We start from the raw sequence: 27,289 nt of genomic DNA, 5'->3' as shown, positions 1-27,289 counted from the left end.
GTCTACTTTCTTATTTGCCCAGCTTTTACAAAACTATTTTTGTGTGCCCTAAAAAAAATTTTTGCCCAACTGTCAATCCAAGAGAGTCACATTTTCTTTTCTCACGAGGCCACCTTGAAAACAAGGTAACAAGTATCTGGGAGTCTATACCTAGATGTTGTGAAAGGTCAGGTGGTGGAGACAAAGCCGGTTTGCTTTTACGAAACGGGAATTGAACTCCTTGGCTGTCAAAGCATGAGCCAGCCTAACCGGGACGTTTAGAAGAGCCCCCCTTCCCCAAGTAGGTCACGGTGGATGTTCCTTTTACACAGAGCTCCGTAGTAAATCCTGGCAGGGCCTTTGCCAAACTGTGCTTCTGAACTGCTCTTGCAGAAGACTGACAGCGTTCTGGGCTGGGAGTCAAGTGACCCACTGGGTTCCAGTCCAGCCTGTCTGGGCCTCAGTTTCCTCGTCAGCTCAGCGACAGGTTGGACACTGATCCTGAGGTCTCTTCAGCTCTCACACGCCACAGTCAGACGTTTCTGAGTGGCACGGCCGGCTCCGCCCTCGGGAAAGGAGAGAAAGGAGAGTCCTCGGTCAGCACCAAGGACAAGGGTCCGGGGCCGACTGAGCCCACGCCAGGGCCTTTCCCAGCAAGCCCCGCGCAGGAGCGGGTGTCGGGGCTCCGGGGTTCGGTGGCGGCGCGGGGCGGGCTCAGTGTGCCGGGAGAGTGCAGTGGGAGGGGGAGGAGTAGCCCGGGGAATGAGGTAAGGCCGGGCCCCGCAGCGGTCCCACCGATTCTGCGCCAAGAGGCCGCGGGCGGCTGCTGCGAGCCGGGGCCGCCCCGCCCTCCGCTTGGCCGCTCGGCACCTGGGGGCCGGGTAAAGTCCTCCCCGCGCCGGCGTTGACCCCTCCACCCTCTCTCCTTCCTGAGCACCGCCTAGCTCCCCGCCGGGCCCGCTCGGCTGCCGCTGCCCCTCGGGGTTCTTTCGGACACACCCACGACTCTGACCGCACCCCTCAGGCCAGTGGGCCCCGGGCATCAGTGCGCTCCTCCCGCCCCAACTCTCCGCTGGGGGAGGGTCCCCACGCCCCTTTCCTCCCCCGCCCTCACCCGCCCGGAGCCCCGCCCCCATTTGCCCCGCCCCTCAGGCCCCGCCCTCCGTTGCCCCGGGAACCACGGATCCCAGCAGCTGCAGGAGGCGCCCGGCCCAGCGGAGCAGCCCTCGCCACCACCGCCGCCGCTCCCGCCGCCACCGCCGCCGCCGCCGCCGCCGCCGCGCCCCAGCTCCGGCTCTCGCTCCCGCGCCCACTCGGTCGGCCATGCCGCCCCGCCGCGCCCCGGCGCCCGGTGCGCAGCTGCTGCCCACGTCGGCCCTGCTCCTCCTGCTGCTCGGCGCGGGGCCCCGCGGCGGCTGCCTGGCTAGCCCGGTGCCCGCCGCGCCCCTGCCCGCGCCGGGGCCGTGCGCCGCGCAGCCCTGCCAGAACGGGGGGGTGTGCAACCCGCGCCCCGCGCCCGACCCGCAGTCCCCGGCCCCTGCCGGCGAGCCCGGCTACAGCTGCACCTGCCCCGCCGGGGTCTCCGGCGCCAACTGTCAGGTGAGTGGAGCCGGCGGGCGTGGGGCGGGGCGCCGGCCGGGGACCAGCAGCTTCTCTCAGCCCGACGCTGCGCGCTGCCCCGCGCGGGGCTCCAGCGTGCTTGACACCAGCTTCTTCTCTTTCGGGGAGGGGATGAATCTGGCCTCTCGGCCCGCGTGGGTGCGGACCCCTGGCCGACCTTGCAAGTGCCTCTTCCCTGCCCACCTTAGTTCTCGGGCCGTGCCAGCCTGGGGCTTTCGGGGCGCGCCGCTCCAGGGCCTGGCAGCCCACCTCGTCCCGGTACTCCTGGCACGACCAAGTGGCGCGCCCCTCCTGGCCCGGGCCAAGCCACGCTCCGCTAGAGCCGGGTCTCTCGGTGCTCGCCGGGGCAGCTCAGGGGAGCCAGCTCCGAGCGTCCTTGGCGAGGGGTTCAGTGTGCTAGTGGCCTCTGCTCCCAGTCCCGCTGGACCCTGTGTGTGTCGAGGGTGCGCGGTATGGGAGTCGGGTGATGGCGGGCTCCGTGCCAGGTGGTCCGACACTTTCTTTCCTTTCCTCCAGCCTTGAGGGCTCTGACGAGGCAGCTGGAGGCCGAAAGGGCAGCTGCCTTTCCGCGGCCTGCGACCAGCCCTTTCTGGGCTTAGGAGGCGGGTGTTGCAACAGTCGAGGCGTTCGAGGGGACATTGTGCGTGGGGCTCGGTGTGTCGCGCTCCGGGCTGGCCGCTCCTCGAGGCGCACGCTTGGGGCGGACATTCAGGGCGTGAGCGGGGCCCTGGGAAGCTTCGAGGAAGCGTGGAGCGGCGCGAGGGATGGGAGATGGCCAGCGGTCGCCCGTGGATTTGAGATTTACCAGAGAATTTGGCAGAACATAATAAATGAGACTGGATTACAAGGATGCTAAAGCTCAGGGAAACCTATTAACCTATTAACATCAACATTTTCAAAAAGGCGAGTCGGTAGCGGCGTGTGTGTGGCTAGAAAATCCCCAAGTCTCTATTCCCGGGAAGGGGCAAATAATGAACTTCTCTGGAATTATTCAGTTAAACCAGGTGAATGTGGAACATATCTGGGATCAAATGCTTTCTTTCATGCATTTGGAGTGGAGGAGTTTATTTCATAAACATTTTATAAAATGCTCCAAGAGTTACTTTGAGAATACCCAAATGGACTCTTCTTTCTGTGGGGGAAGAAAGGCCGCAGATGAGATGAGAGGAGATAAGCTTTCATATTTTTTAAATAGAGCTAAATGGGATTGAGAAGCTTGACCTTGACAGCCAGAATGTTTGCTATTTCCTAGAATTTTTTTTTTCTTTAATAACAAACCAGATTCTGCCTTTTCAATGTTGTGCCCTTCTCTGTTAACTGGTTCCAATAAGCTTTAATTTCCTCAAAGGGGAAGATGATGAGTGTGTGTGATATGACCATCCCGAGTGCATTTGGGGCATGATGACTCTTTGGGGAATTTGCTGTTGGAGGCTTTCTAACCATTAGGACAAAATCTTGCTTACTAATTTCCCCTGTTGATTGATGATTTATATGACTTTTCCTGAAGAAATGAGTTGCCCGAATGCTTCTATCGAACTGCTGTTCTATTTACATGTCTGAATTCCATCCTTGAAAGAAATAGTTGGTTCAGACTCAGAGTATTGTAGGGATGGACAGGAGAAGGTAGGTTAGTGTGTATTTCAGGTTAAGTAAATGGAAAGAAAGGCTGGACATTGGGAATTTAACCCAACTCTGAGATTTGTCTGTGTGTGTGTGTGTGTGTGTGTGTGTGTGTGTGTGAGAGAGACTCAAAAATTATAAGGAATCTTCAAGAAAGGGAAAGACATCTGTGGTGTTTCCTAGATGACTAACAGAGAAACATAAATATTTTTTTGTCCTAAGTAGTGGTTTGATATGTAATGTAATTCATCCAGAAAGACTCACTAACACCTAAATATTGCAGAACCAACTGGTTCAAAACAGATTCGGGGGTTTCTTGTATAGCTCCCATTCCAGGCAGTGTTAGCCGTGGAGTGCTGCCCACCTGAGACGAAGCAATACGGGGTGTTCTGAACTCCTTGTTGGAGAGAGAGCTGGAATAAGTCTAATTCTAACAGGAAAGCTTAGCAAATTTTTAACCCAATCTGGCTTGGTTACCTAGAAGAACTTAACTGAGACGATTCAGAGCCTTGTAACTCCTAAAAAAATTGAATCCTGATAATTTCTATTTAATCGTTCATGATCTTGCAGTTTTCACGACTCCAGTTTGCTTCCGGGGGGAAAAAGAAGGCAATCTCAATAGAGAAGATAAACAGAGGGGGAAAAAACCCCTTACACATACTCAATTACAGATAAGGGGAATGGATGTTGGCCATTGCAGACGGGTGTTTACTGAAATAGAACCTAATGCTCACTGGGCCCATTGGAAATGGAACTTTACCTGTACGTGAAGAGACGCCTTTAAACAGTGTCACCCCTCCCCCCGTCGCAAAGGCTATAATGTTAGCAATGGAAACAATAGAGCCTAACTCAGAAGTTTTGTTTCTTTTCTTTCTCTCTTTCTTCTCTTTCCTTCTCTTTTCTTTCTTTTTTCTTTTTTTCGAGAAAATTAAGAAACTATAAGCCACTCGTTAGGATTAAAATGGATTAAGGCAGTGTTGAGCTCTTCTGTGGTCGGCTGGCTGACTTGGGGCCAGCGGGTGGATCCAGGCAGCGCTTCTGGTGGCGCCTGGTGACAGGAACTCACAGGCTCTGGGAACTGTGTGGTGTGAAGGCAGGATGTGCGCGTTTGAAGTTGAGCTGCCACAGTTAAACCTGCTGTGTGACAGGTGATCTGAACTGACTGAAGCCTCAGTTTCCTCATCTTTGAGAACGAGCTCTACCTCACAGGGTTTGTAATAAAGGGTCCGATTTGGGGTTTTGATGTGTGACTGTTGACAGCATTTCAGTCTCATCTCTCCCTCTCGCCGGCTGCTCCACATCCGGGCAAGCTGATCAGAAAGCCTGGGTATTGGGGAGGGGTTCCAACCACGGAAGCCCCGCCCATGTGCTGCTGGCTCCACCCCCATCTGCAGTTCCCCGTCCACGCCCCCCAGGCCGGTTCCTTTCTCTTCTCTGTCAAGCCACCCGGGATCTATTTGGGAGCTGTCTGATCTCCCCAGAGAGCCCTATTATGTGAGCAGGAAACCTGTTCATACCCTGCGGTGTGTGTGTGGCACTTTCAGCCTTCACCTTCAAACCAAATTTTGAGTGGCTGACCACCCCGTCTGTGGGATATCCACAACAGGGTTTTTGGGAGAATTAAATTAATTGAGTGTTGTAAATCACGGAGCACCCATAAATGCCACCTCTTTTCTTTCTTTTTAAACTTTTGTACAGATTTCATATGCTCATTACCTAACTGAGGTAGCTAGAACAAATGTCATCTTTTGTCAAATGTAGAAATTGAAGCTCCTTTTGACTGAATGACTAAGGTCTAACATTTTGATTGACCTGAAAATCATACAACACTTAAAATACATATTTTCTAAGTCTTCTATCACACTTAAACCTTTGTAAGTCACGAGGGTTCGATGGATTCTAAAATGTATATGGAAACCACCCTACAGAGACATGATGATCATGGTGGTGGTAGTGGTGATGATGATGATGATGATGGTGATGATGGTGATGATGATGGTGGTGGTGATGATGATGATGGTGGTGGTGATGATGATGGTGATGATGATGGTGGTGATGATAATGGTGATGATGATGATGGTGATGATAATTGTGGTGATGATGATGATGGTGATGGTGATGATGGTGATGATGATGGTGGTGGTGATGATGATGGTGGTGATGATAATGGTGGTGATGATGATGATGGTGATGATGATGATTGTGGTGATGATGGTGGTGGTGGTGATGATGATGGTGATGATGATGATGATGATGATGGTGGTGGTGATGATGATGGTGGTGGTGATGATGATGATGGTAATGATGATGGTGGTGGTGATGATGGTGATGATGATGATTGTGGTGGTGATGATGATGATGGTGATGATGATGGTGATGATGATGGTGATGATGATGGTGGTGATGATGGTGATGATGATGGCGGTGATGATGATGATGGGTGCTCTTTTCTTGAGCACTTGTCATGCACCAGTACTGTTTTGGGGGCTTTACAGAAATAATTCACCAGTCTTCACAGTGTCAGATGAGCTGGATGCAGCAACCGTCCTTGTTATATAGATGAAGTGCAGAAAAGTTAAATGACTGGCCCAACGTCACACGGCTAGTCAGTAGTAGAGCAGGCATTTGAACCAAGTAGCTGGTTTGATGCAGGGCTGTAGAGTTTACAGTCCAGCTCTGGCCCTGTCTTCATTCACTGTGTGACCTTAAGCAAGGGCTATAACCTTTCTGAGTGTTATCAGTAAAAAGGAGATGAAATGATTTCTGAGTATGGTTTTGCTCTAAAACACAGAGCTTCAACAGCTCTGCTCAGCTGGGACAAAGGGCCACAGGAATGACAAAGACACAGCAAATTCTCCTTATGCCACACCCCAAACAGGGCTTTCACCTCAGAGTTAGAATTCTGGGTCCTAGCTGAAGTTCTTTTACCCATGATGACAAGCAAATGGGTACTAAGTGAAAGAAATACAAGAATTTCTGGTGGGTTTGAAAAAAACTCCCAACTTCAGAAAGACCGAGCCTGCTCTTCTCGCCTCTCGTGTTCGTTTGGGAAAGCAGGCAGGTGTCAGAGGCAGCAGCTGCTCAGCCCGCTTTTTCTTTTCCTCCCTTCTCTTGGGCCAAAGTAGCAATTATTTAAATTATTTTAATTTGTGTTATTTTACTTGTAAAACTTTTTTTGTGGTAATGAAATAATTCCTTTGCCAAATATTCAAGCCATCAGACACTTGTTTGTTTTTTTCATCTCTTGTTCCCTAGGAATCTTATCCTTTGGGATTATAATGAAAATGTGTCAATTTCTGCACTTGGAGAAAAAAGGGGCTGCTTGTGTAACTGCTTTGTATGCAAGTTAATTTTACTCGCTAAGCTGGTTCTATAATCCTCTCTTCTGATTAAACATGCTAACTTGAAACAATGGTTCTGCTTCTGATGAATCCATTTTTAAACAAGATATAATTAATTAATTAATTAATTAATTAATGTATTTATGTATTTATTTATTTAGAGAGCGGTGGGGAGGGGCAGAGGGAGAGGAGGAGAGAATCTCAAGCAGACTCTGTGCTGAGCACTGGAGGCCTTGGCAGGGCTCTGATCTCGTGACCCTGAGATAATGACCTGAGCTGAAATCAAGAGTCAGATGCTTAACCGACTGAGCCACCCAGGCACCCCTGATGAATCCATTTTTGATGGCAGGTAGCTAACAAACAACAAAACAGAATTCTGGTTCTCTGCACAGCATCAGTCTAGTGGGCTTTTTGCACACACATGCACACATAAGCTCACACACACACACACCAACTCGCACACACACATACTCACAAACTTGCATGATAATGTGTGCAAAATGTCCCATATTACCTTAAGTGTTAAGAGACTGCTTCTTTCTCTGGCTCTTCTGTCAACTTTTTGTGACCTTGGGAGAGTGATTAAACATCCTGGAACCTCAGTGTTCATATCTCTAAAATGGACTAATATGTTTGTCTTATTTTCTTCATAGAAAAGATGGAATTCACAAATGGGAATACAGTAAAGTTTTATCAATAAGTAGAAAGAAGTATGGGAGTTTTTTTTTTAAAAGATTTTATTTATTTATTCGACAGAGATAGAGACAGTCAGTGAGAGAGGGAACGCAAGCAGGGGGAGTGGGAGAGGAAGAAGCAGGCTCATAGTGGAGGAGCCTGATGTGGGGCTCGATCCCGTAACACTGGGATCACGCCCTGAGCCGAAGGCAGACGCTTAACCGCTGTGCCACCCAGGCGCCCCAGAAGTATGGGAGTTTTGAAACATTTTTTTTTAAAAAGTAGAACATTGCACAAATACCAAGAAAAGGATTATAAAATTTCCATATAGAACATGATTGTGCCCTTTTATTCCTGTCTGAGGATTGTCTTTCTTCAACGAACAGACTCAGCTTTTTCTCCCCACTAGGATGAGTTATGCCACAGCAGAAGGACAAAAAAGGAACAATTCGTTGTATTAAAATTTTGATAAATGTGTGGCTCTTTTTTATTCTGAAATAAATGAATAATTTCTCAGAAAATTCCCAGTGACTTCCTTTTCCTTTGAAACAAATGAGAAAAGCTTGTTAAAATCCTGTAATAATTTTAGCAAAAGAAACACTTGCTTTTCTTGGTGTTGTTAAATTGAAGTGATTTTCCTATTTTGTTTATCTAGTGCATTCTTAGGAAACATCACTTTTCCCAGCTTGGCCACCTGACAAAAACGCATTCTGTCTTTAGTTTCTTTGCTTAAGCTTCTCATGTGACAGGGTACCATCCAAAATGGTTTTGTTTATGCCCACATTTCACAAGCATCAAACAGGCAGGAAAACCTATCTGCAGCTGAAGGGTATTTGAGTCAGAAAGCAGAATGCTTGAGTTGTATTTTTAGATCTCCTTAGCGATTCAGTAGGCAGCTGTGGTCAGAGCTGCTTAACCCAGTGGCAGGGATTCCAGAGTCTTGTCCCCCAAAGAGAGAATCCGATAACACAGCAAAGTTTGGGGGACAGAATTTCTTTGTATTTACCCCTTCCTCCGTTCCTGGCACTCCCACACCTACAAGTGCTGCCCCGCCCTGATGGCTCGGAAGAATCACCTGGGGGCTTTTAGAAAGGTGTCCTCTTGTCCCTTTGTCCTCCAGATTCTGACTGAACTGGTCTGGGGTGGGGTCGGGGACTGGTGATTTTTAAATGCGTCCAGGTGATTCTGCTGTATGACCAGGATTGAGAAGCCCCCGCTAGACCCTCGTCATGGCCCCGCAGCCCCCCCCCCCCCCAGCCCAGCATGGAGCTAGCATGTGGAAGAAAACAAACACAGTCACACCTGCTCTTGGTCATTCTCACAAGAAGAGCATCCAGGTTCGAAGGGCCCGGCATTCCTGGCCCACAGCCTCCCCAAATGGCAGAGGTGGCTTGAGTCTCAGAGTGGACTTGAAGTCTCCACGAAGGAGCCTGATGGGCGGAAAGAGTCCAGCGTGCATTGGAATCCAGCTCTGAGTGGATTGCATAAAGAATTCATTGTCCCGTGGCTTGCTTTTCTCATCTGTGGAAATGGGATCCTGAGGCCCACCTTGCAGGCTATTGTAGCTTAGAAGTGTATCTAGTTCAGTGACCAGCCTGGGAGACACCCAATAAAAAGGTAGCTTTTGCACATACCTAAAATACGATCTTGTTTTATGCCTTTCTTTACAAAAGTGGGGGGCCTAGAAAGCCCTTTCCCTTGGACCAAAAACAAAACAAAAAAATCCTTTTCTACCTGACTTCCAAAGAGACTAGAATTCCACCAGGAGAGATTCATTTCTTTGGTTATGACATATCAGATGCTTGAAGACTTGTTTTCTGGTGCTGACTTCCCACAGCATTCGCTTCTGTTGGTTCCTCATCTGGACTCCACTTACCAAATGGGGGCCAAGAACAGAGAACAATGCCACTGGAGCATGCGCTCATGGCCTAGCCTTTTACGGAATCATTCATTGCTTTATTTGAACACTAACTGTCTTCAGTCAACATTCATGATGTGAGTCAGATAGTTGTCTTCACGCGGAGGGGCTTCTCTGAATCGCCCCTCCCTGCTCTCCAGGGTGAGTAAGGGCGGAGCAGGATCCAGGACGGGGACGGGCACCCAGACGGCAGACAGGCACCCCGGGCAGGGACCCCACATAGTAGGTGCCTCATAAATATTGTTGAATACACAACGGGCTTCAGTGAGGTACAGCTGTGGGCATCACGAGGGCACTGGGCACCAGGGGGGGTCCAGGCACGTGGGGAGGGGTGCTGTTTTGGAGCAGGAAGGCCCAGGAAGCCAGATTTAGCCTGTTTAATAACCTCCCTGTGCCAGGTCTGTTCTGGGCAGCGCACCATAGTTTTGAGTAAATCCTTTGCAGTAGCCTTGGCTTTTAATCCTTCTAATAAAGCTTTCTTTTCACAATACTTTTCTGATGAACTAAAGCAGGGGTGGACAAAGGACAGCCTGCATCGTGTCTCTCTCTCCCCTCTGTGCCAAGAGCTAAGAATGGTTTTAACGTTTGTAGTTTTATTATTTATTTAAAGAGAGCGTGAGGGGTGGGAGAGGGGCAGAGGGAGAGAGAATCTCAAGCAGGCTCTGCGGAGCCCCACACGGGGCTGGATCCCACAACCCTGAGATCCTGACCAGAGTCAAAATCAAGAGTCAAGTGCAACCAAGTCAGCCACTCAGGCACCAGGTTTTAACATTGTTAAATGGTTGGAAAAAAAAATCAAAATGAAAGAAATATTTTGTGATGTGTGAAATTATAGGAAATTGAAATTTCCATGTCCATCAATAAGGTTTTATTGACCATGGCCACGCCCATGCATTTAAGTATTGTCTGTGACTGCTTCGAGCTCCAGCGACAGAGTTGAGTCGTTGTGACTGGACAGCACGGCCCCCAAAGCTGAACATATTGATCTGGCCCTTGACAAAGGAAGAAGTTCGCTGAATGCTTCCGTAAATGTTGGTGGAAAGAGTTTACCTTTCTGTTTTCATTTATTTGACTTAGCTAAAGGCTGGTCTCCCTTGCTCCCCCTTTTCTCTTCCTCCTGGTCCCTTCTCCTTGAGGGGTGTCGAGAGCCAGGCTCCAGGGCGGAGAGGCACGGGAGACACACGGACAGATAAACAGAGCCCTTGTCTTCAAATTGCTTTCTTCTCAGGAGCTGTCCTAGACAGAATCGAACTTTTTCATTGCCCATCAGGCCTTGGTTTAATGTGTTTGGACACGGTAATTACGGTCTGTTTCCAGGGAGGCAGTAGGGAAAGGAAATGTTGGCTGTCAGGGCTTGGAGTGGGAATTCAGAGGTTTAGAATCCCTGCCCAGTGACAAGCTTATTAGGTTTCTTTACCCTGATTTCTCACTTATAAATAGGATAGTTGGAAGGGTTAAGGGTAGTAGCTTGGGAAGCCCCTGCACAGAGTGGGCCCTCCAACCATAAAACTATTTTTATAAAAGTGGATACAATTGTCCAGTTCATGACTTAGGAAACCTACCTGGGTGGGGGTGAGAGTGGGGGATCTGGGCCCTGGCGTTGTGGCTTCGAGTGCAGTGTTTTATTATTACTGTACTGCATTGTCCCAAACTGCTCCATGTTTATGACTTTGAATGTGAGTACCCGAGGGGCCCAGGAGAGGAAGAGGTGCTAGTGCTTCCAAGTCAGGCAGATTTCGTTTCTGTAAAAATGCTTCGGGTTTGTACAATGTTAAGGTTTTTCCTTTCTTTCTTTCTTTCTTTTTTTCTTTCTTTCTTTCTTTCTTTCTTTCTTTCTTTCTTTCTTTCTTTCTTTCTTTCTTTCTTTCTTTCTTCTTTCTTTCTTTCTTTCTTTCTTTCTTTCTTTCTTTCTTTCTTTCTTTCTTTCTTTCTTTCTTTCTTTCTTTCTTTCTTTCTTTCTTTCTTTCTTTCTTTCTTTCAGATTTTATTTATTTATTTGACAGAGAGAGAGACAGCCAGCAAGAGAGGGAACACAAGCAGGGGGAGTAGGAGAGGAAGAAGCAGGCTCCCAGCGGAGGAACCTGATGTGGGGCTGGATCCCAGGACCCTGGGATCACGCCCTGAGCCAAAGGCAGACGCTCAACGACTGAGGCACCCAGGCGCCCCTAAGGTTTTTCTTTCTTAAAGAGAGAGAAAAGGCAGAAAGCTTTTGAAAAAGAGCGAGGATTGGTGAAATGAAATCAGTGTATTTGAAAGAAAAGGCTCTTGAAAAGAGAAACATGTCTGCCATCTTTGCTAACAGTTCCAGAAAGCCAGCACATCCTTCACAATTTCAATGCTGGCACTTATCTGCTGCTTGTAGTTAATTTAAAGAAACATCTGTAATTACTTCTGGGTTTCAGAGGCAAATTGAAACTCCTTTATGGAAGGCATTCTGTGGTGGAAGCAATCACAAGAGATGAAAAAGACCTAGTTCTTTTTTTCCTGGGAAATCAGAACCAGAATCTGTAGTAAATGGGCTTATATGTGCCCAGTGGAGGACAACCCAGGGAGGGGGATGGCCAGGCTCCCACATTCAGGTCAGATTTCTGGAATATGTTATTTAAGGAAAAATCACATGCTTAATTTTCAAGCAACATGGAATGTATTAGAAGAGGCAAAATGTTAAATATATCCTCAATATATTACCTTAGAAAGGAAAGACTTTATATAGGAACCATGAAAAGAAAACCAAAGCCTCTGACTTCAAACTGACCTCTCCTATTGTTCCTGATACAAAGGATTTCCAGATATTTTTTTTTCATTGACTCATTATAACTTACATACGGTGAAATTCACCCTCTTAAGCATTCGGTTCTATGACTTTTGACATACAGTTGTATAACTACCACCATAATCAAGATAAGGAACGGCTCATCACCCCCCATACCTTTCCTCGTGCCACTCTGTAGAAAGTGCTATCCCTGCCCTCCGCCCCGGCCACCGTTTGATTTCTGTCCTTATGCTTTTGCCTTTTCCATAATATCATGTGAATAAAATCACACGACATGTGTGCTGCTTCTACTTCACATAATGCTTTTGAGGTTGAGTCATGTGATTGTGCGTATCCAGAGTTGGTCTCTTTTCTATTGCTGACCAGTATTCCATTCTACGGATATACTGCAGGTGATTCTCTCACCAACTGATGACATTTGGATTGCTTCCAGTTTTTGGTGATTATGCATAAAGCTGCCAGAAACGTTCGTGTGGAGGTCTTTAAGTGGACATATGATTTTCGTTTCCTTGAGTAAATACCCAGGAATGGGATTGCTGGGTCATGTGGTAAGTGCAACTTCAACTTGATAAGAAGCTACCCAACTGCTTTCCAGGATGGCTACACCATCCCGCATTCCCATCAGCAGCAAATGAGAGTCGCAGTTGCTTACATCCTTATAAGTTCTTGGTTTTGCGGGTGATCGATATTTAGCTGTTCTAATAGGCGTGCAGTGTTATTACACTGTGGCTTTAATTTGCATTTTCCTAACGACTAATGATGTTGAGCATTTTAAAAAATACACTAGTTGCTACGCACATGTCTTCTTGGATGAAGTGTCTGTTCAAATGAGTTGTGAGAGTTCTTTTTATATTTTGGGTGCAAATCCTTGATTTGTTATATGACTGGCAAATATTTTCTCCTAATCTGTGGCTTGTCTTTTCATTTTCATTTTTCTTCTTTCTCTCTCTCTCTCTTTTTTAAGATTTATTTATTTATTTTAGTGAGAGAGTGAGAGAGAGAACGTGTGCACGAGTGGGGGGAGGGCAGAGGGAGAGAATCCCCAAGGAGACTTCCCTGCTGGGCGCAGAGCCCGAGGCGATCTCCCAACCCCTTGAGATCATGACCTGAGCTGAAACCAGGAGTCACATACTCAACCAACTGAGTCACCCAGGGGCCCCTTGCCTTTTCATTTTCTTAACAGCGTCTCTCAAAAGGCAGTTTTTAAGTATTGCCGATGTCTCATTTATTATTTTTTTCTTTTGGTGGTTTGTGCATTTTTGTGTTCCAAGAAATCTTTGACCTAAGGTCACGAAAACTCCCTCCTGTTAACTCCTAGAATTGTATTGTTTGAAGTTTACGTTTGGGTCTCTGATGCACTTTGAGGTAATATTTGTATGTGGTGCAATGTATAGGTAATTTTTATTCACTTTTGGCATATGGTGATCCAGTTAGTCCTGAAACATTTGTTGGCAAGACTACCGCCACCGAATTACCGTGGCAACTTTGTTGAAAATCATTTGACCGTAATACATGGGTCTACTTCTAGACTCTATTCTATTCCTTTGACTTTGTGTATCTATCCTTTTGCTTATTCCACATTGGCTTGATTACTGTAGTTTTATAGTAAGTCTTAAAATCAGGTTGTGTAAGTCTTTTAAATTTGTTTTTCCTGACCCCCAAATATTACACATTGTTTTTCTGATAATTTAACTGGGAGTCTATATTTTTAATTTGTTAAATCTGTCAACCTTACCTCAAAGTCTGACTAATCCCTGCTCCAATTCCCAGATATTTTTAAATATCTTTAAATTCTTGCAAAACAATTAAATAAGGCAAATTTTACTAACTTACATTTAAAACATTAATTTAGCTCATAGTTTTACATCTTCGTGGGCCCTTTTCAGAACAACTGTCAAACTATGTTAGGGCATAAAAAAAAATCTGTGAACCTATAGTGAAAAGAGCCCGCTGGTAAACTTTTCTTATCCTCTTTCCATCCCTTCTACTAATCTCATACTTTTGCACTAATCATAGTTTACATTTTGGTGTGTAGTTTTATATTTTCCTGTCTGTATATATAAGCATACACAAAGATAAATACTCATAATGTACATACAGCTATTTTATATAAAAATAAAAGCATCCCACGCATACTGTTCTGTAACTTTTTCTTCATCTCTTTTGAATATCTTACTATGTCTTAAACCAGAAAGCAAACTCATCCCTTTTGATGGCTGAGTAGTACTCCTTTGTGTGGTTGTGTGACTGTGTTTTAGTCTTTACCGATGTACATTGTTTCCATTTTTTCAGTTATAAATAATGTTGCAATGGCTATACACAATGACATATATGCATGTGTATAGATACATATGTTAAATATTCTAATATTGCTAAATTGCCACCCAAAAAGGTTGGACAGTTTTGTATATTTACTAACAGCATATGAGAATGCCTGTTTATTCACATTTTTGTCATTACTAGTTTTCCTATTTTTCTTTTATTTTTGTGTGTTAACTGATAAAACATGGCATCTCATTGGTTCTCTTTGCATTTTAAAAATTACAAATGAGGGAGAACATTTCTTATGAATTGCCTGTTCTTATTTTTGCCTAATTTTCTTTTGGGTTGCCTTTTTTTTTTTTAACTCCCCATTGATTTGCAGTAGCTCTTTGTTATTGAAGGAAATTAACCTTTTGTCCTTTCTGTTTAAGTATTTTTTCCCATTTATCATTTTTCTTTTGGTTCTGCTGATGCTCAGTGTTTTGGTCTTTAGAAGCTTATAACTTTTGGGTCTTATTTAGCCAAACTCATCAATGGGGTGGTTGCTTAATTTTAATTAGAGCTCTAATGTTTGATACCAATACTATGCTTTACAATATTTCGAGAGTTACCTGATTTGAGCCAGGAGTTTGCTTTTGAAGAATTCCATTTTGGCCTAGATTTGTATTGATAGGCTGATCCTATTGTCTTTTCAGAATCTACAATTAAATATAGTCCCGGTTTATGCCTATTTTAAGAAGGGTTGGCATGGATTTTTCTAAATCCTATTTAAATACTTGTAATTTATCTTGACTTTTTTTTTTTTTTTTGAGCCTGAAACTCGGCAACCATTTTATTAAGATCCTTCTTCTTCTTCTTTCTTTCTTTATTTTTTTAAAGAACTACTCAGCACATTTTCCCTTTAATAACTGGCATGGGTTCCTTAGTATTTTGTTAAAATCACCAAGTTAATTTTAATGGCATTATTGGATAATAGAGTGTTTCTTAAAAGTTCTTGATGGTGTAGTGGTCTGATTTCAAAAAGTGTTGTTCATCTAGGCTTAGGCAGAAAAAGGCTCATCTTAATATTCAGCAAATGCAAATTTTCCTTCTGCTTTAATCTCCATATCATGTTTTTCACATTTCCCCCCTGAGAACAACTTTATTTCTCCTGACCAGGGATTTTTGTGGTCCTTTACCTTCATTTTCACTCTTTAAAATTGGCCATTGGTGTTTTTGGTTGTACACAAGGGAGTTCTTTTATTTCTATAGAAAAGCCTCATAATGAGAAAATAATAAGAGAGACAGAGAAATGAGAACTAATATTAGCATTTCTATGTGGCCCAAAATAAACTCTCAGCTGGAAAGAAGTACATTTAATGTTATTATTTTTGTCTTTTACAAAGGGAGGGTAGGACACGGGGTGGGGTGGGGACTTGGGGGCTATACTGACTGAAATGGAAACACTCTTTTTTTGTTGTTTCCTAAGGAAACAATTGTTGTTATTACATTTGACCTTAATAGTGTTAAAAATGGTGCTAAAAAATGATGCTGACCCTTTTTAAACATCACAGTTGGATTTTATGTGAGGTTTTCCTTGCTTCCCTCACCTGCAAGGTCCTTAAAGATGTTCTGTATGCTTGGAAGAAGTGTTTTTTCAAGCAGAGACTGTGGGAATTTAAGTAATGTTGAGAACCTACTTTCCTACTAGTGTATGTTTGTGTTTCCCTTAAAAACAGCCTCCTCAGTAAAGATGGGCCTTCTTTCCCAGAATGAAGAGTCTCTATTCTTGTCAGAGCTCACCAACAGACCTGCTTCCTTCATGGGTCCTCCCAATGAAGGGTGCTTGCCTCTTGACATAAACTCCAAACCAGAAACCTGGGAAGAAGCACATCTTACTGGAGAGTTCTAGCATTCTATTCTTAAGGCTCTGACCACAGTGCATTGGGAAGAAACTTAATGCATAGAGAGGAACACCAATGGATGTAATGTGTATTGCAGTAGAGAGAAAGTCTTGAAATATGCCATAGTTTCTCATAATCCCAGGTGGCCTGAATTATATACCATCCCAGGTATGTCCATGCGATCTGTGTTATCTTAAAAAACTTTTTATTGAGGTGAATTCATATAATATAAAAGTAACCATTTTAAGGTAAATAATTCAGTGGCATTAGTATATCCACACCATTGTGCAATCAACATCTCTGTCTAGTTCAAAAATATTTTTGTCAACCCGAAAGGAAATGCTATACTTATTAAATGGTTGTTCCCCATTCTTCCCTCCCCTCAGTGTCTGGGAGCCACCAATCTGCATTCTGTCTCTATGAATTTACCTATTCTTTTTTTTTTAAAGATTTTATTAATTTATTAGAGAAAGAGAGCAGAGCAAGGGTGGGGCAGGGGCAGGGAGAGGCAGAGAGAGAAGCAGACGCCCCGCTGAGCAGGGAGGCCAATGTGGGGCTCTATCCCAGGACCCTGAGGATTGCTGAAGGCAAACGCTTAATTGATTGAGCCACCCAGGCACCCCATACAAATGACATTTTATTTACCCATTCATCAGTTGATAGATATTTGGGTTAGACTTTTGGCTAGTGTGACTAATGCTACTATGAACATGTCTATGTGAGTAATTGTTTGAGTGCCTGTTTTCAGTTCTTTGGGGTGTATAACTAGGGATAGAATTGCTGGGTCGTATGGCAATTCTCTCTTTAACTTTTGAGAACCTTCCAAATGGATTTCCATTTGTGTTATCTTCTTATACAACCTGAGCCCCAGGATCCTCCCTGCGATGGTTACTTGCAGCCTCTACTCACAGACCAGACTCATGTCTTCTTGTTACTGTCCTTGCCTGGGCACACAGCAGCCTGGGTGTTCATTCCTGGCCTGGCTTGTGACCCTAATTCCCTGTGACACTCTGCTTGCCCAACTCCATGGTGATTCCATGGAAGAGCCCAGCCTCCTGTGGTTCCCTCCCAGGAGGGCCTGTCAATGGAGAGCTCTGTTCTCTGGCTCAGCCCGAGCACTGCCCCACCAATCCAGTGATTCACGCCTCATTCTGGTTTCTGTTGTCAGCTGAGCTCCTTTGGGAGAAATAGAGACCTTGCCAGGTCACTTGAGCCACCATGAATAAGTGGCCCTAGATGTTATTGGTCCAATTGCCTCATTTCACTGAGGAGGAAACAGGCCAGAAAGTTGGAAAATATAGTGCAAGGTCACTTGAATCATTAGTGGCTGGATAGAACTTAAGAAAGAGCTTTAACATCTGGTTGGGTAACCTTCAGATGCCCTGTGCCGTCCCCTCTCTTAGGCCCTGGTACCCATCAGGCACATTCAGGATGTCACAAGGAGAAACAGAGCCTCTCCAGTAGTCATTGTGGGTTACAATACCGTCTGAGCTAACCTGTTTGTTAAGGAACTAGCTCATGTGGGATTATACAGAGCACTTACGTTGCTAGTTTGAATGAGTTCAGTGTAAATGAGTTCAAGTGGGCTGTGGGGAGGGATCTGCTACATTCAATAATGAGCCCAAGCAGGGCAGGTGGCCTGGAGATCCTTTGTTGCTTAGCAGCCATCACCAGGCAACTTGATTTCTACAGCCTGAACCTGGTTTAGGTCCTCAGGGTTTGGGATTTGGGCAGTGCAATTGAGAAAGGAGTGGGAATGGGATGTTGTGTAGGCTCAGGAACCCCCTCTCTCCAATACAAAACAAATAAAAACAAGCCACCTTCAGGGAGCTGGCAGTTCTGGCAACTCTGGAGAGTTTGTGACCCAGAGAAGCTCATAAAACAATTGAATCCTTAGATCTAGTCCCTTACCCCCACTCCTTCTGTTCCCATGTCTACCAGGCCTGTCCTACTCACAGCCTGACACCAAAGTACTTTTCTGTAGAAAACTGGGAGCTGGGAGGAGATGGCCTTCTTTGCTTTTCAATGCAAGGCTAACTATAGGGAACTCATTATTCTACTGGCAATTTCTGAGCAACGATTAAAATGGTTTTGGAGGAGATAATCAAGAGGATGTGACTGAGAGTTGACTCACAAGCTGAACCCCGGCAATCAGAGGCGCCTCATTCCCTCCCCATCCTTGGGATTTACATCATGCCCACTGTTTCCACAGTGGGAGCCATTTTCAAGGATGCAGCCTTGAGAGAGTAAGATGTTGTTGAGACCATCTGGACAGTGACTGAACCCAGGTAAAGCCTCTGTATAAACTTGTAAGATTTGGCAGGTGGGTGCAGTGATCCGCTTGTCTTGTGGCTGTCCAATGCCCTAACCACAGAGGAAAGTGGGACTGAGAAGTGGAGGGACTCGTGACCCAGGTGACATTGACACCTGCTGACACTGCAGTGCCCTACTTTTCGGTCATATGAATGTACGGACTTCCTTCTTGCCTAAGCTCTTTGAATTGAGTTTTCTGTTACTTGTAATCCAAGACAAGCCTTGTATGTAAGTTCCCTTGGTTATTAATCCTGCCATCCACCATCTGGAGTGACCTGCCTCTTTCTTCAGTCTCTCCCTGCCCTCTGAGCATGGGGGCCGGTTTCAGATTTCACTCAGGAAGCTTCCAAGTTTGTAACCCAGACTGACAATGAAATGTTTGGGTTTTTAAGTAACAGGCATGCTTATGTTCTTTATAGATCTAGTCCACTGGAACTCCCACTATGGCACTGATCTTTAATATATTTCATGTTTTGAGCCCAGGACGAATTGACACTAGGAATTAGTTCAAAAGTACATTGGTTTAACAAATGGTGTTGGAAAACCTGAATATCCATACGTAAGAAAGATGAAGTTGGACCCTTACCTTACACCAAACAGAAAAATTAACTCAAACTGAATCAAAGACATAAATGTAAGAGCTAAGACTATAAAATTCTTTGAAGAAAACATAGAAGAAATATTTCATGACATTGGATTTGGCAATGATTTCTTAAATATGACACCAAAAGCACAGACAACAAAAGAAAAAGATAGGTAAATTGGACTTCATGAAAATTAAAAATGTTTGTGCATCAAAGGATCCTATTAACAAAGTGAAAAAGCAACCCATGGAATAGGAGAAATATTTGCAGATCATATATATGAAAAGATACTGATATTCAGAATATATAAAGAACTTAAACTCGATGACAAAAAACAATCAAATTTAAAAATGAGCAAAGGATTTGAATAGACATTTCTTTAAAGAAGTTAGTCAGTGGCTAATAAGCACATGAAAAGGTGTTTAACATCACTAGGCATTAGGAAAAATGCAAATCAAAACCACAGTGAGATACCAATTCACATTTTAGTTATAAGAAATCCAAAATAGCAGGTGTCAAAGAAATTACAGCCCTAGTACTTTGCTGGTGGGAATGTAAAATGGTATATCTGGAAATGATATAGCAATTCCTCAAAAAAATTAAACATAAAATTACTATGTAATCCAGCAGTTCTACTTCTGAGTATATACCCAAAAGAAGTGAAAGCAAGGAACTGGAACAGATATTAGCACACCCATGTTCATAGCAGCATTACTCATAATAACCAAAAGTTATTGATTCCTGGAATCAATTAAGATGAAATCTACATGAATATCAAATTGATGAATTTTTCTAGCAATTTATCCAAATCACCTAAATTTTCAAATTTATTGACATAAATTATTCATAATCTCCTCCTGTAATTTTTAAAGGATCTGTAGGATCTGTAGTGATGGCTGTTGAAGTTTGTTATTTGTTCTTTCTCTCTCATTTCTCATAGTCTTGCCAGGAGTTTATTGATTTTATAATCTTGTCAAGATTTTATTAATTCTGTCTCTTTTTTTATCTATTTTTTATTAATTTCTACTATATTTTTTATTTTTTCCATTTTCCTTGGGTTTAATTGATTTTTTAAAAATTTCTGGGAATAAATGCTTAACTTCTTGATTATTAAGCCTTTTTCTTTTGTAATATATGTATTTAAGGCTATGCCTTTTTCTCTAATCTTGCTATAGCTATAGTTTTGGCATATTTTATTTTCATTATTATTATTTGAATTTCTTTCTAATTTACCTGGTAATCTTCTGTCATAGATTATTTAGACTTGATCATTTGGTTAATTTTCAAAAATTTTGATATTTTTCTAGTATAATTGATTTCTAATATAATTCCCCCATGATTTATGAGCATATTCTATTTGATTTTAATATTTTGATTGTGCATTTGTATAGTTATTTTGTTCCGTAAAATTTTGTTATGTATTTGGTGCATAGAAATTCATTATTATATTTTCCTAGTGAATTGAATATTTTATTCAATTTTATCATTTTGTCATTTGACATGTTTCTTTTTAGCTCTAGTATGTTGTTTTTTTTTTCTTAAAGTTCACCATGTCTGTGTTAACCCAGGCATATCAGCTTTCTTTTGGTTAGTGTTTGCATAATATATCTTTTTAAAAATATTTTTACCTTCTGTCTTTCTGTATTCTTACCTCTAATGCGGGTATCTTGTAAGTAGCATACAGTTGGGCTTTGGGGTTTTTTTTCATGTAATTTGATGGTCTTTGCCTTTTTTTAAAGATTTATTTATTTATTTTAGAGAGAGAGAGCGTGCATGCATGTGCATGCGATGGGGGGGCGGGGCAAAGGGAGAGGGAGAGAGAGAATCCCAAGTAGATTCCCTGCTGAACACAGAGCCCAACGTGGGGCTCAGTCTCACGACCCTGAGAGCATGACCTGAACTGAAACCAAGAGTTGGAGGCTTAACCGGCTCAGCCACCTAGGCACTCCTGATCTTTGTCCCTAAATAGGAAAATTTGATTCTTCTGTATTTGGTTACTGTTATAATTGGGTTTATTTCTACCACATTATAACTCTGGTTTACTTTAATGGTAAGGTGTTACCCTTTGCGGTCCTAACCCCAAATGAGGGGGTTTATCAGGCTCACCATCCTCAGCAGGCCCTGAACTCCAGTTTTTGTTGCCTTGATTCAGTGAAGCTGTCATCATTCTTCTCAATTTCTCAACATTTTAACAAACTCTTCTGGAAAATTCAGGTACTTCAGGAGGGAAAAGCTATCCCATGTACTGCATTCCTTTCTTGTTTTAGATCTTTCCCTGTAATTTTTCACAGCCTTGCTAGCCAGTCCTTACCCTTACCTCCCCAGGAGCTTCAGAGTGCTTAAAATAGTGTTTGTCTAGGGGCGTCTGGGTGGCTCAGTCATTGAGCATCTGCCTTTGGCTCAGGGCGTGATCCCAGCGTGCTGGGATCGAGCCCCACATCAGGCTCCTCCGCTGGGAGCCTGTTTCTTCTTCTCCCACTCCCCCTGCTTGTGTTCCCTCTCTCACTGCCTGTCTCTCTCTGTCAAATAAATAAAATCTTAAAAAAAAAACAAGAAAAAAAAAAACAGTGTTTGTCTAGCTTTCTAGTGGTTCTCAGCAGGACTCTTGGTCTGAGTAACCAGATCTAACTTTACAAGAACCACAGGTCTAAAACTGATGTTTTAAAAAAAGTTTATGAAACTTTACTGACATAAAATCTAGTGTAATCCATTCATTCTAAATAAATGGGCATTGATAAGAGTAAACTTGACCTGTTATGAGACTTAATAAATGTGAGAAGCAGAATTACAGTCAGAAATGAAACAGTCATTCCAAGATTTGTAAACAGGCACACATACAAACATGCATACGTGGGAAAAGTATAACTATTATTTTACTTATTTTTCCATGACACTTGTCATCTTCTACTTCTCTTTCATTGGGTCCACTGTTTATAGTCTGTCTCCCTGTTGCTGGAGCTTACCCTCCATGAGGGCAGGGGTCTTAGTTTTCTCAGAGGTACAATCCAAGCCCTTGGAACAGTGCCTGCACAAAGGTAACAAATAACTTCCTATTAATGTCTGTTGAGTGAATGAATGAGTAGTCCTGGAATGACAGAGCTTGAGGGGAGATTGGATTTACTCAGTTCACTCACTTCAACAATAAACATTTTGGGGCCCCTGAGTGGCTTAGTTGGTTAAGCATCTGCCTTCAGCTCAGGTCATGATCCCAGGGTCCTGCTCAGTGGGGAGCCTGCTTCTCCCTCTTCCTCTGCCCCTCCCCCCAGCTCGTGTGGTCTCTCTCTTGCTCTGCTGTCTCTAAGAAATAAATAAAATCTTTAAAAAAAAAAAACCCTAATAAACATTTTATCAAATGCTGGTCCCATCCCAGCCCCAGCACTGGGCAAACCAGGAGGCGTTAAGTGTGTTCTCTGCACACTGTGGTTATTAGGGAGATGGAAAAACAGGCTCAAGGGAGGTTAAATGACTTGTCCAGTGCTACTTAGATTCTAGAAGAGCAAAGATCCCAGCATTCTTTGAGACTCTGAAATAGAAATCTGCAAGGCATATTTTGCTTTACAGGCAAGAAGGAAAAAATACCCAGCCCCCCTCCATTGGCGGTTCTCAACCCTGAATATTAGGTGAGGTTCAGGTGAGCAGTGGCCTGGGCCCTACCCCAGACCAATTACATCTGAATCTCTGGGGATGGTGATTGAGCAGCATATTAACAAAAACCCTCTCAGGTGATTCTAATGGGCGGCTCTGGCCCAGGACCTCTGGCCCAGTTTATTCCTCTAGGTCACATGACACATTTTCACGTTATTTGGAATATCACCTTTCCTCTGCTTCCTTGCTTGAAAGTGTGGTTTGGTTTGTTTCACTCATATTGGTCTGCTCCAAGAAAGTTGAGCCTTACTGGAAGAGGGCAGCATGGTTCTGATGGGCAATTATCACATTTAAATTGGCGGTTCTGTGTTGTTTGCCTGCCCTCACATTCATCCAGTCCATGGGATTCTATGTTACCCATCCAGTCCTCTCACTCATTCGACTCAGATTTGGATCTTGGTTCTGTGACCTTAGGCAAGTTACTTAACGTCTCTGGGCCTCATTGCTCTCACCTCTAGTAAAGCGCTTCTCTTCTGGTTTCCGGAAAAGTGATGGCAATGCAGGGAATGCTTTGGCCCGTCATTTGTCTTCTTTCTGTCCACCAGGATGTTTCCGTCTCTGCAGGCAAGACTTTCCCAAAGCTTTTGTTGTTGTTATTATAAATTTTCCCTTACATTTTGTGTTAAAGCCTATATAAAGTGGACTCAAATATTTGCAGGAACATCTGGTATATTTTCTACAAGGCATCTAAAGATACACTTTCCCTGGTTCTTTAGTCTGGGCCCCTTTAAGAGCAACAAAAGAAAGAAGCTTATTTTTACTCATTTTGCTTCGCAGGGGTCCCTGGGATAGATTAGTGAAGATGACTTTTGTTTGCATCTGTCACCCTCGTGTTGACTTTAAATTAGAACCGTTATAGTGGAAAGTCAGTTGTCCTCAGGCTAAATCCTGAATGTGTGCTTTGTGGTTCACCATTCCATTGATGAAAGCAGTTCTGGTATCTAATTGGTGAATTAAGATGTCACAGGGGCCGATATTATTGTGCAAATGAAGTACTTTATGAGGACTGACCTGACTTGTACTGATCTTCCTCATGTTCACGTTCAGTGTTGGGTCCATTGCTTTATTGTGTCCCAAACTTCAGTTTTTATTGCTAGAGAGAAAGCCAGATATTTTTCATGTTGCCTGAATCAGATCAGTTGGGTTTTTCCTGGGACTTCTCTTTTTGCATTATTTTCTGTAGAATTTGACGAATGATTCATAAACATGACACATTCTTGTCTTACGTATGTTTCTTTGGGGAAATTGCTGGAGTTAGTGTGCTGCATGGTCGACTGCTTAGTTGGTCATCTAGCGTGGAGAAGAAACTTTAACATGGGTTGATCATTTGGAGGATTTCCCACCGAAGGGGAATCATTGCAGCCTTCAAATATAATTACTCACATTCCCCTTGCCATGGGTTATTGCATTTAGGAATCCTGCATTTGAATGGAAGAACAAATTTTTAAGTCTTGGGTGGTATGCTAAAAAGAGTTCTAGATGGGGAGTTTGGAGGCCAGATTCTGTTGTTGGCTTGAAGCAAAACCTTGGGCAAATTGCCTAACCTTTCTGGGGTTTAGTATTATTATTTTAAGATTTTATTTATTTAGTTGACAGAGAGAGACAGTGAGAGAGGGAACACAAGCAGGGGGAGCTGGAGAGGCAGAAGCAGGCTCCCCGCTGAGCAGGAAGCCCAACGTGGGGCTCGATCCCAGGACGCTGGGATCATGACCTGAGCCGAAGGCAGACACTTAACCGACTGAGCCACCCAGGCGCCCCAGGGGGTTTAGTTATATCATCTCAATGATGGAAGATTGGCTTTCAGGTTCTGTGAGGTCCTTCAGAAGGCTGTGGTCATTTCAATGGTAGGAGCTCTTAAATTTGTTGCATGGAGGGAGAGAGGGCTGTTGCTGGTGTGTGCCCCTCCCCACTCTCCCAGCACCCCCAGTTAAAGGGTGTATGCGTGTGTGTGCATATGCCTTTAGGATGCAGGGAGCACCAAGGGATTTTCACACTGGTAGGTGGTGGCATTTCCTCTTCATCCAATTTGAGTTCAGTATTTTCTTCTGGCTTGCTATCCTGCCAGGTCACTTCTCCAGTATTTTCCAGCATGCTGGTGTGAATGCTGCCGTCTTGCTTCTTTTCCTTCAATACCCTTTCAGGCTAAGATAAATTGTGTGAAGAAACACATTTTTAAATGGTTTTAAACTTTGCATGCTTTTATAATGGGTTTTGAAAGGAGAAATACATCTATACTTTTGCATCTTCAGAAGTCATGGCTCTGCCAAAGCTGCTTGTCACTGGCTTTGTTCGAAGCAAGGAAGGGATCAGCTAACTCTTTCTGTGGTGGAAAAAGATACCTTTTACCAGGGCCAAGGAGGGGAGGGGGCAACGCAGGGAAGAAGAGCAGGACAACAGGTGACACAGGTTAAAAGTGTTTATGTTAAACTTAGGTTCTAGAGTCTATTTTAAAAATGTGCTCAGGTGACACAAGCTTTTTGATGTCTCTCAGGAATCAGCCTTGTAGATTCAATACGCTCCTGTGCTGTCAAAGGTCATGGTCTCAGAAGTGTATTTCATGAAGGATTTACCGTGCGGCCTAGAGGGTCCGGGTCCTAGAGAGAATCAAGTCTACCATCTAGTGGCATCCTTCACAAACTACAGACCCAGAATCCCAGGAACCCAAAGATGGTTCCTAGAGGATATGTCTGGCTGATCCAACAACCCACGTTTTGTTGAATCTCAGCCTTCAAGTCGATGCTGGGAAACTTCTCTTCCTCTTCATAAATTTCCATAATTAAACGGGAGGAGAGTGGCTTGTTCAGTGTTGCCAAGGCTACGAAAATTCAAAGTTGAAGGAATGCCATGAGCCTATTTGATGATTGCTTCAGAGAAGTCCAGGGTAAGTTAGATTCCGTGCCAGTGTAGACAGCAGTAATTATTTGAGAAGTTTGGGTTTCGTGATGACATGACCATGTCCATGTGGACAGAATCAGCCTTTTCCAGGAAGGTCCATTAGTATATGGGAGGAGCTTGCAATCCCTGGATTGTACTATTCTGGTGAAATACGTTAGGGAACGGTTATTTAAGGAAGTTTGATGACAGAGGCAAGGTTTGCAGGCACTGTGTTTGCTGCTGGGAGTTTACCATGGCAGAAGATTAGCGTAGAAACGACATCACAACTAAAACTTGCCAAGCTCCTGCTGGCCAATTTTCATTGCCAGCCAGACTGAGAGGACAGGAAGAAAGGAAAGAAATGATGACAATTAAGATAAAGCTGACCAAGAATCCATCTGGAGATTGTGGTGGCCCAAAGCATGGCCAGATATACAAGTATTATGTGCAGTTATTCTCTTAGCCTTATGACTAAACCTGGCACCGACTGATACTCAAATACTGTGACAAATTAAAGTAATTCCAAATGGCATTAAAAATATACCCTCTTCATGTGAAATGGGTACTTCTATCAATGTTGGATGTGAAAGTTGGTTTTCTTTTCTGGAAAGTAATTAGACTATATGGATCAAGAAAGAACCCTTAAATCTTTTGACTCTGTAATGCCCTTTTTAGGAGTTAACTTAAACTTAAAAAGTTGTTGAAATTTGGACAAAATTTTTTAACAGAGATAGTCGTCATCATGTTATTTATGATAGTCCAAAATTGGAAGCACCTAAATATCAAGTTAATAGGAAGATGTTTAAAGAATGGCAAAGCTCTACGATAGAGTTTTATGTCGCCATTATAAAAGGTATCTTCAAAGACAACTTTGTGCTTATGATGTTAAAGGAAAAAAAGCAAAGGACACAGGCCCATTATCCAAAAAGATAAAATTGAACCAGGGCTAAAATCACAATTAGGTTAAGGTGCATAAAATAAAATTGGAAGGAAATAGACTCTGTCTTTTGGCAGAGTGGTATTAAAAACACCTGGACCCCATGTCTTTCAATTATTTAAAAATTTTGGTTTTATTTGCAATGTGTCTCTACATTTTATTGTATTTCAAAGGGAGTTGGTGATAAAATCCATGAATGATGTTCCTCCCTAGGATGTTGGCATGCCTGGGATTTCCATGTCTAAAGTCACTTGTTTGGATTAAGGTGGTAAGGACATCCCGAAGGTCCATATCTAGACCGTCATGGTGAGGATGTGGCCAGCAGCAGTCATCACTCCCTTACGGGGCATTTGTCATCGGGTGGAGTAGGTGCCGGGAAGCAGGCTGAGTGGGCATCTGCAGCTTGTGGGGAGGCAAGAAATGACAGGCCAGAGCCAAGGTTTCTTGGTAGGTGGGTTAGAGGGGCATCTGGTGGCCCCTGAAAAAACACTGAGGATGGGCAAGGCGAGGGTGAGGATGATGTGCAGGGCACAACGTCTCTGGGGTTTGCCTTTGTTGGTTTATTTGAATTTCTGGAATTTCTTCCTACTCCTGGCTCCCAGGCCAGGTCAAGCTGGCCCAGACTTCAGTCTTCCATGGACCATTCCAGAGGACACTGTGCTGCAGCATCCCAGGACCCCCCTCTCTGTGCCAGGTGGGGGTGTGGTAATAGTGGTAGAAGCAGGCTCAGCACCTGGTGGAGGGCCCCCGGTCAACCGGGAGGCGGCGAGATGGGGGGGTGGGACGGTGTGTAAGGCAGTAGCTGTGCCAGATGGATAATCAGCTGTGGCAGCCCCCCAACAGGCCTTCCATTTTGTGGATACAG

General features: G+C 43.9%; 1 protein-coding gene across 1 annotated transcript in view; it reads left to right on the top strand.

The window, feature by feature from the left end:
- Positions 1-1,287: 1,287 nt before the first annotated feature.
- The window catches only part of DNER (delta/notch like EGF repeat containing), a 300,909-nt gene continuing 274,907 nt past the window's right edge, over positions 1,288-27,289 (top strand). Inside the window, exon 1 of the mRNA XM_087864128.1 lies at positions 1,288-1,578. Coding sequence (XP_087720254.1) covers positions 1,303-1,578 — 276 coding nt within the window. The 5' untranslated portion in view covers positions 1,288-1,302. The remainder of the gene's footprint in view (positions 1,579-27,289) is intronic.

The sequence above is a fragment of the Ursus americanus genome, chromosome 1 (genome assembly GCF_024610735.1).
Source record: "Ursus americanus isolate L20-20 chromosome 1, mUrsAme1.1.p, whole genome shotgun sequence".
Classification (NCBI taxonomy): domain Eukaryota; kingdom Metazoa; phylum Chordata; class Mammalia; order Carnivora; family Ursidae; genus Ursus; species Ursus americanus.
Note: the sequence above shows the minus strand (reverse complement) of the source record. Positions and strands in the feature narration are given on the sequence as shown.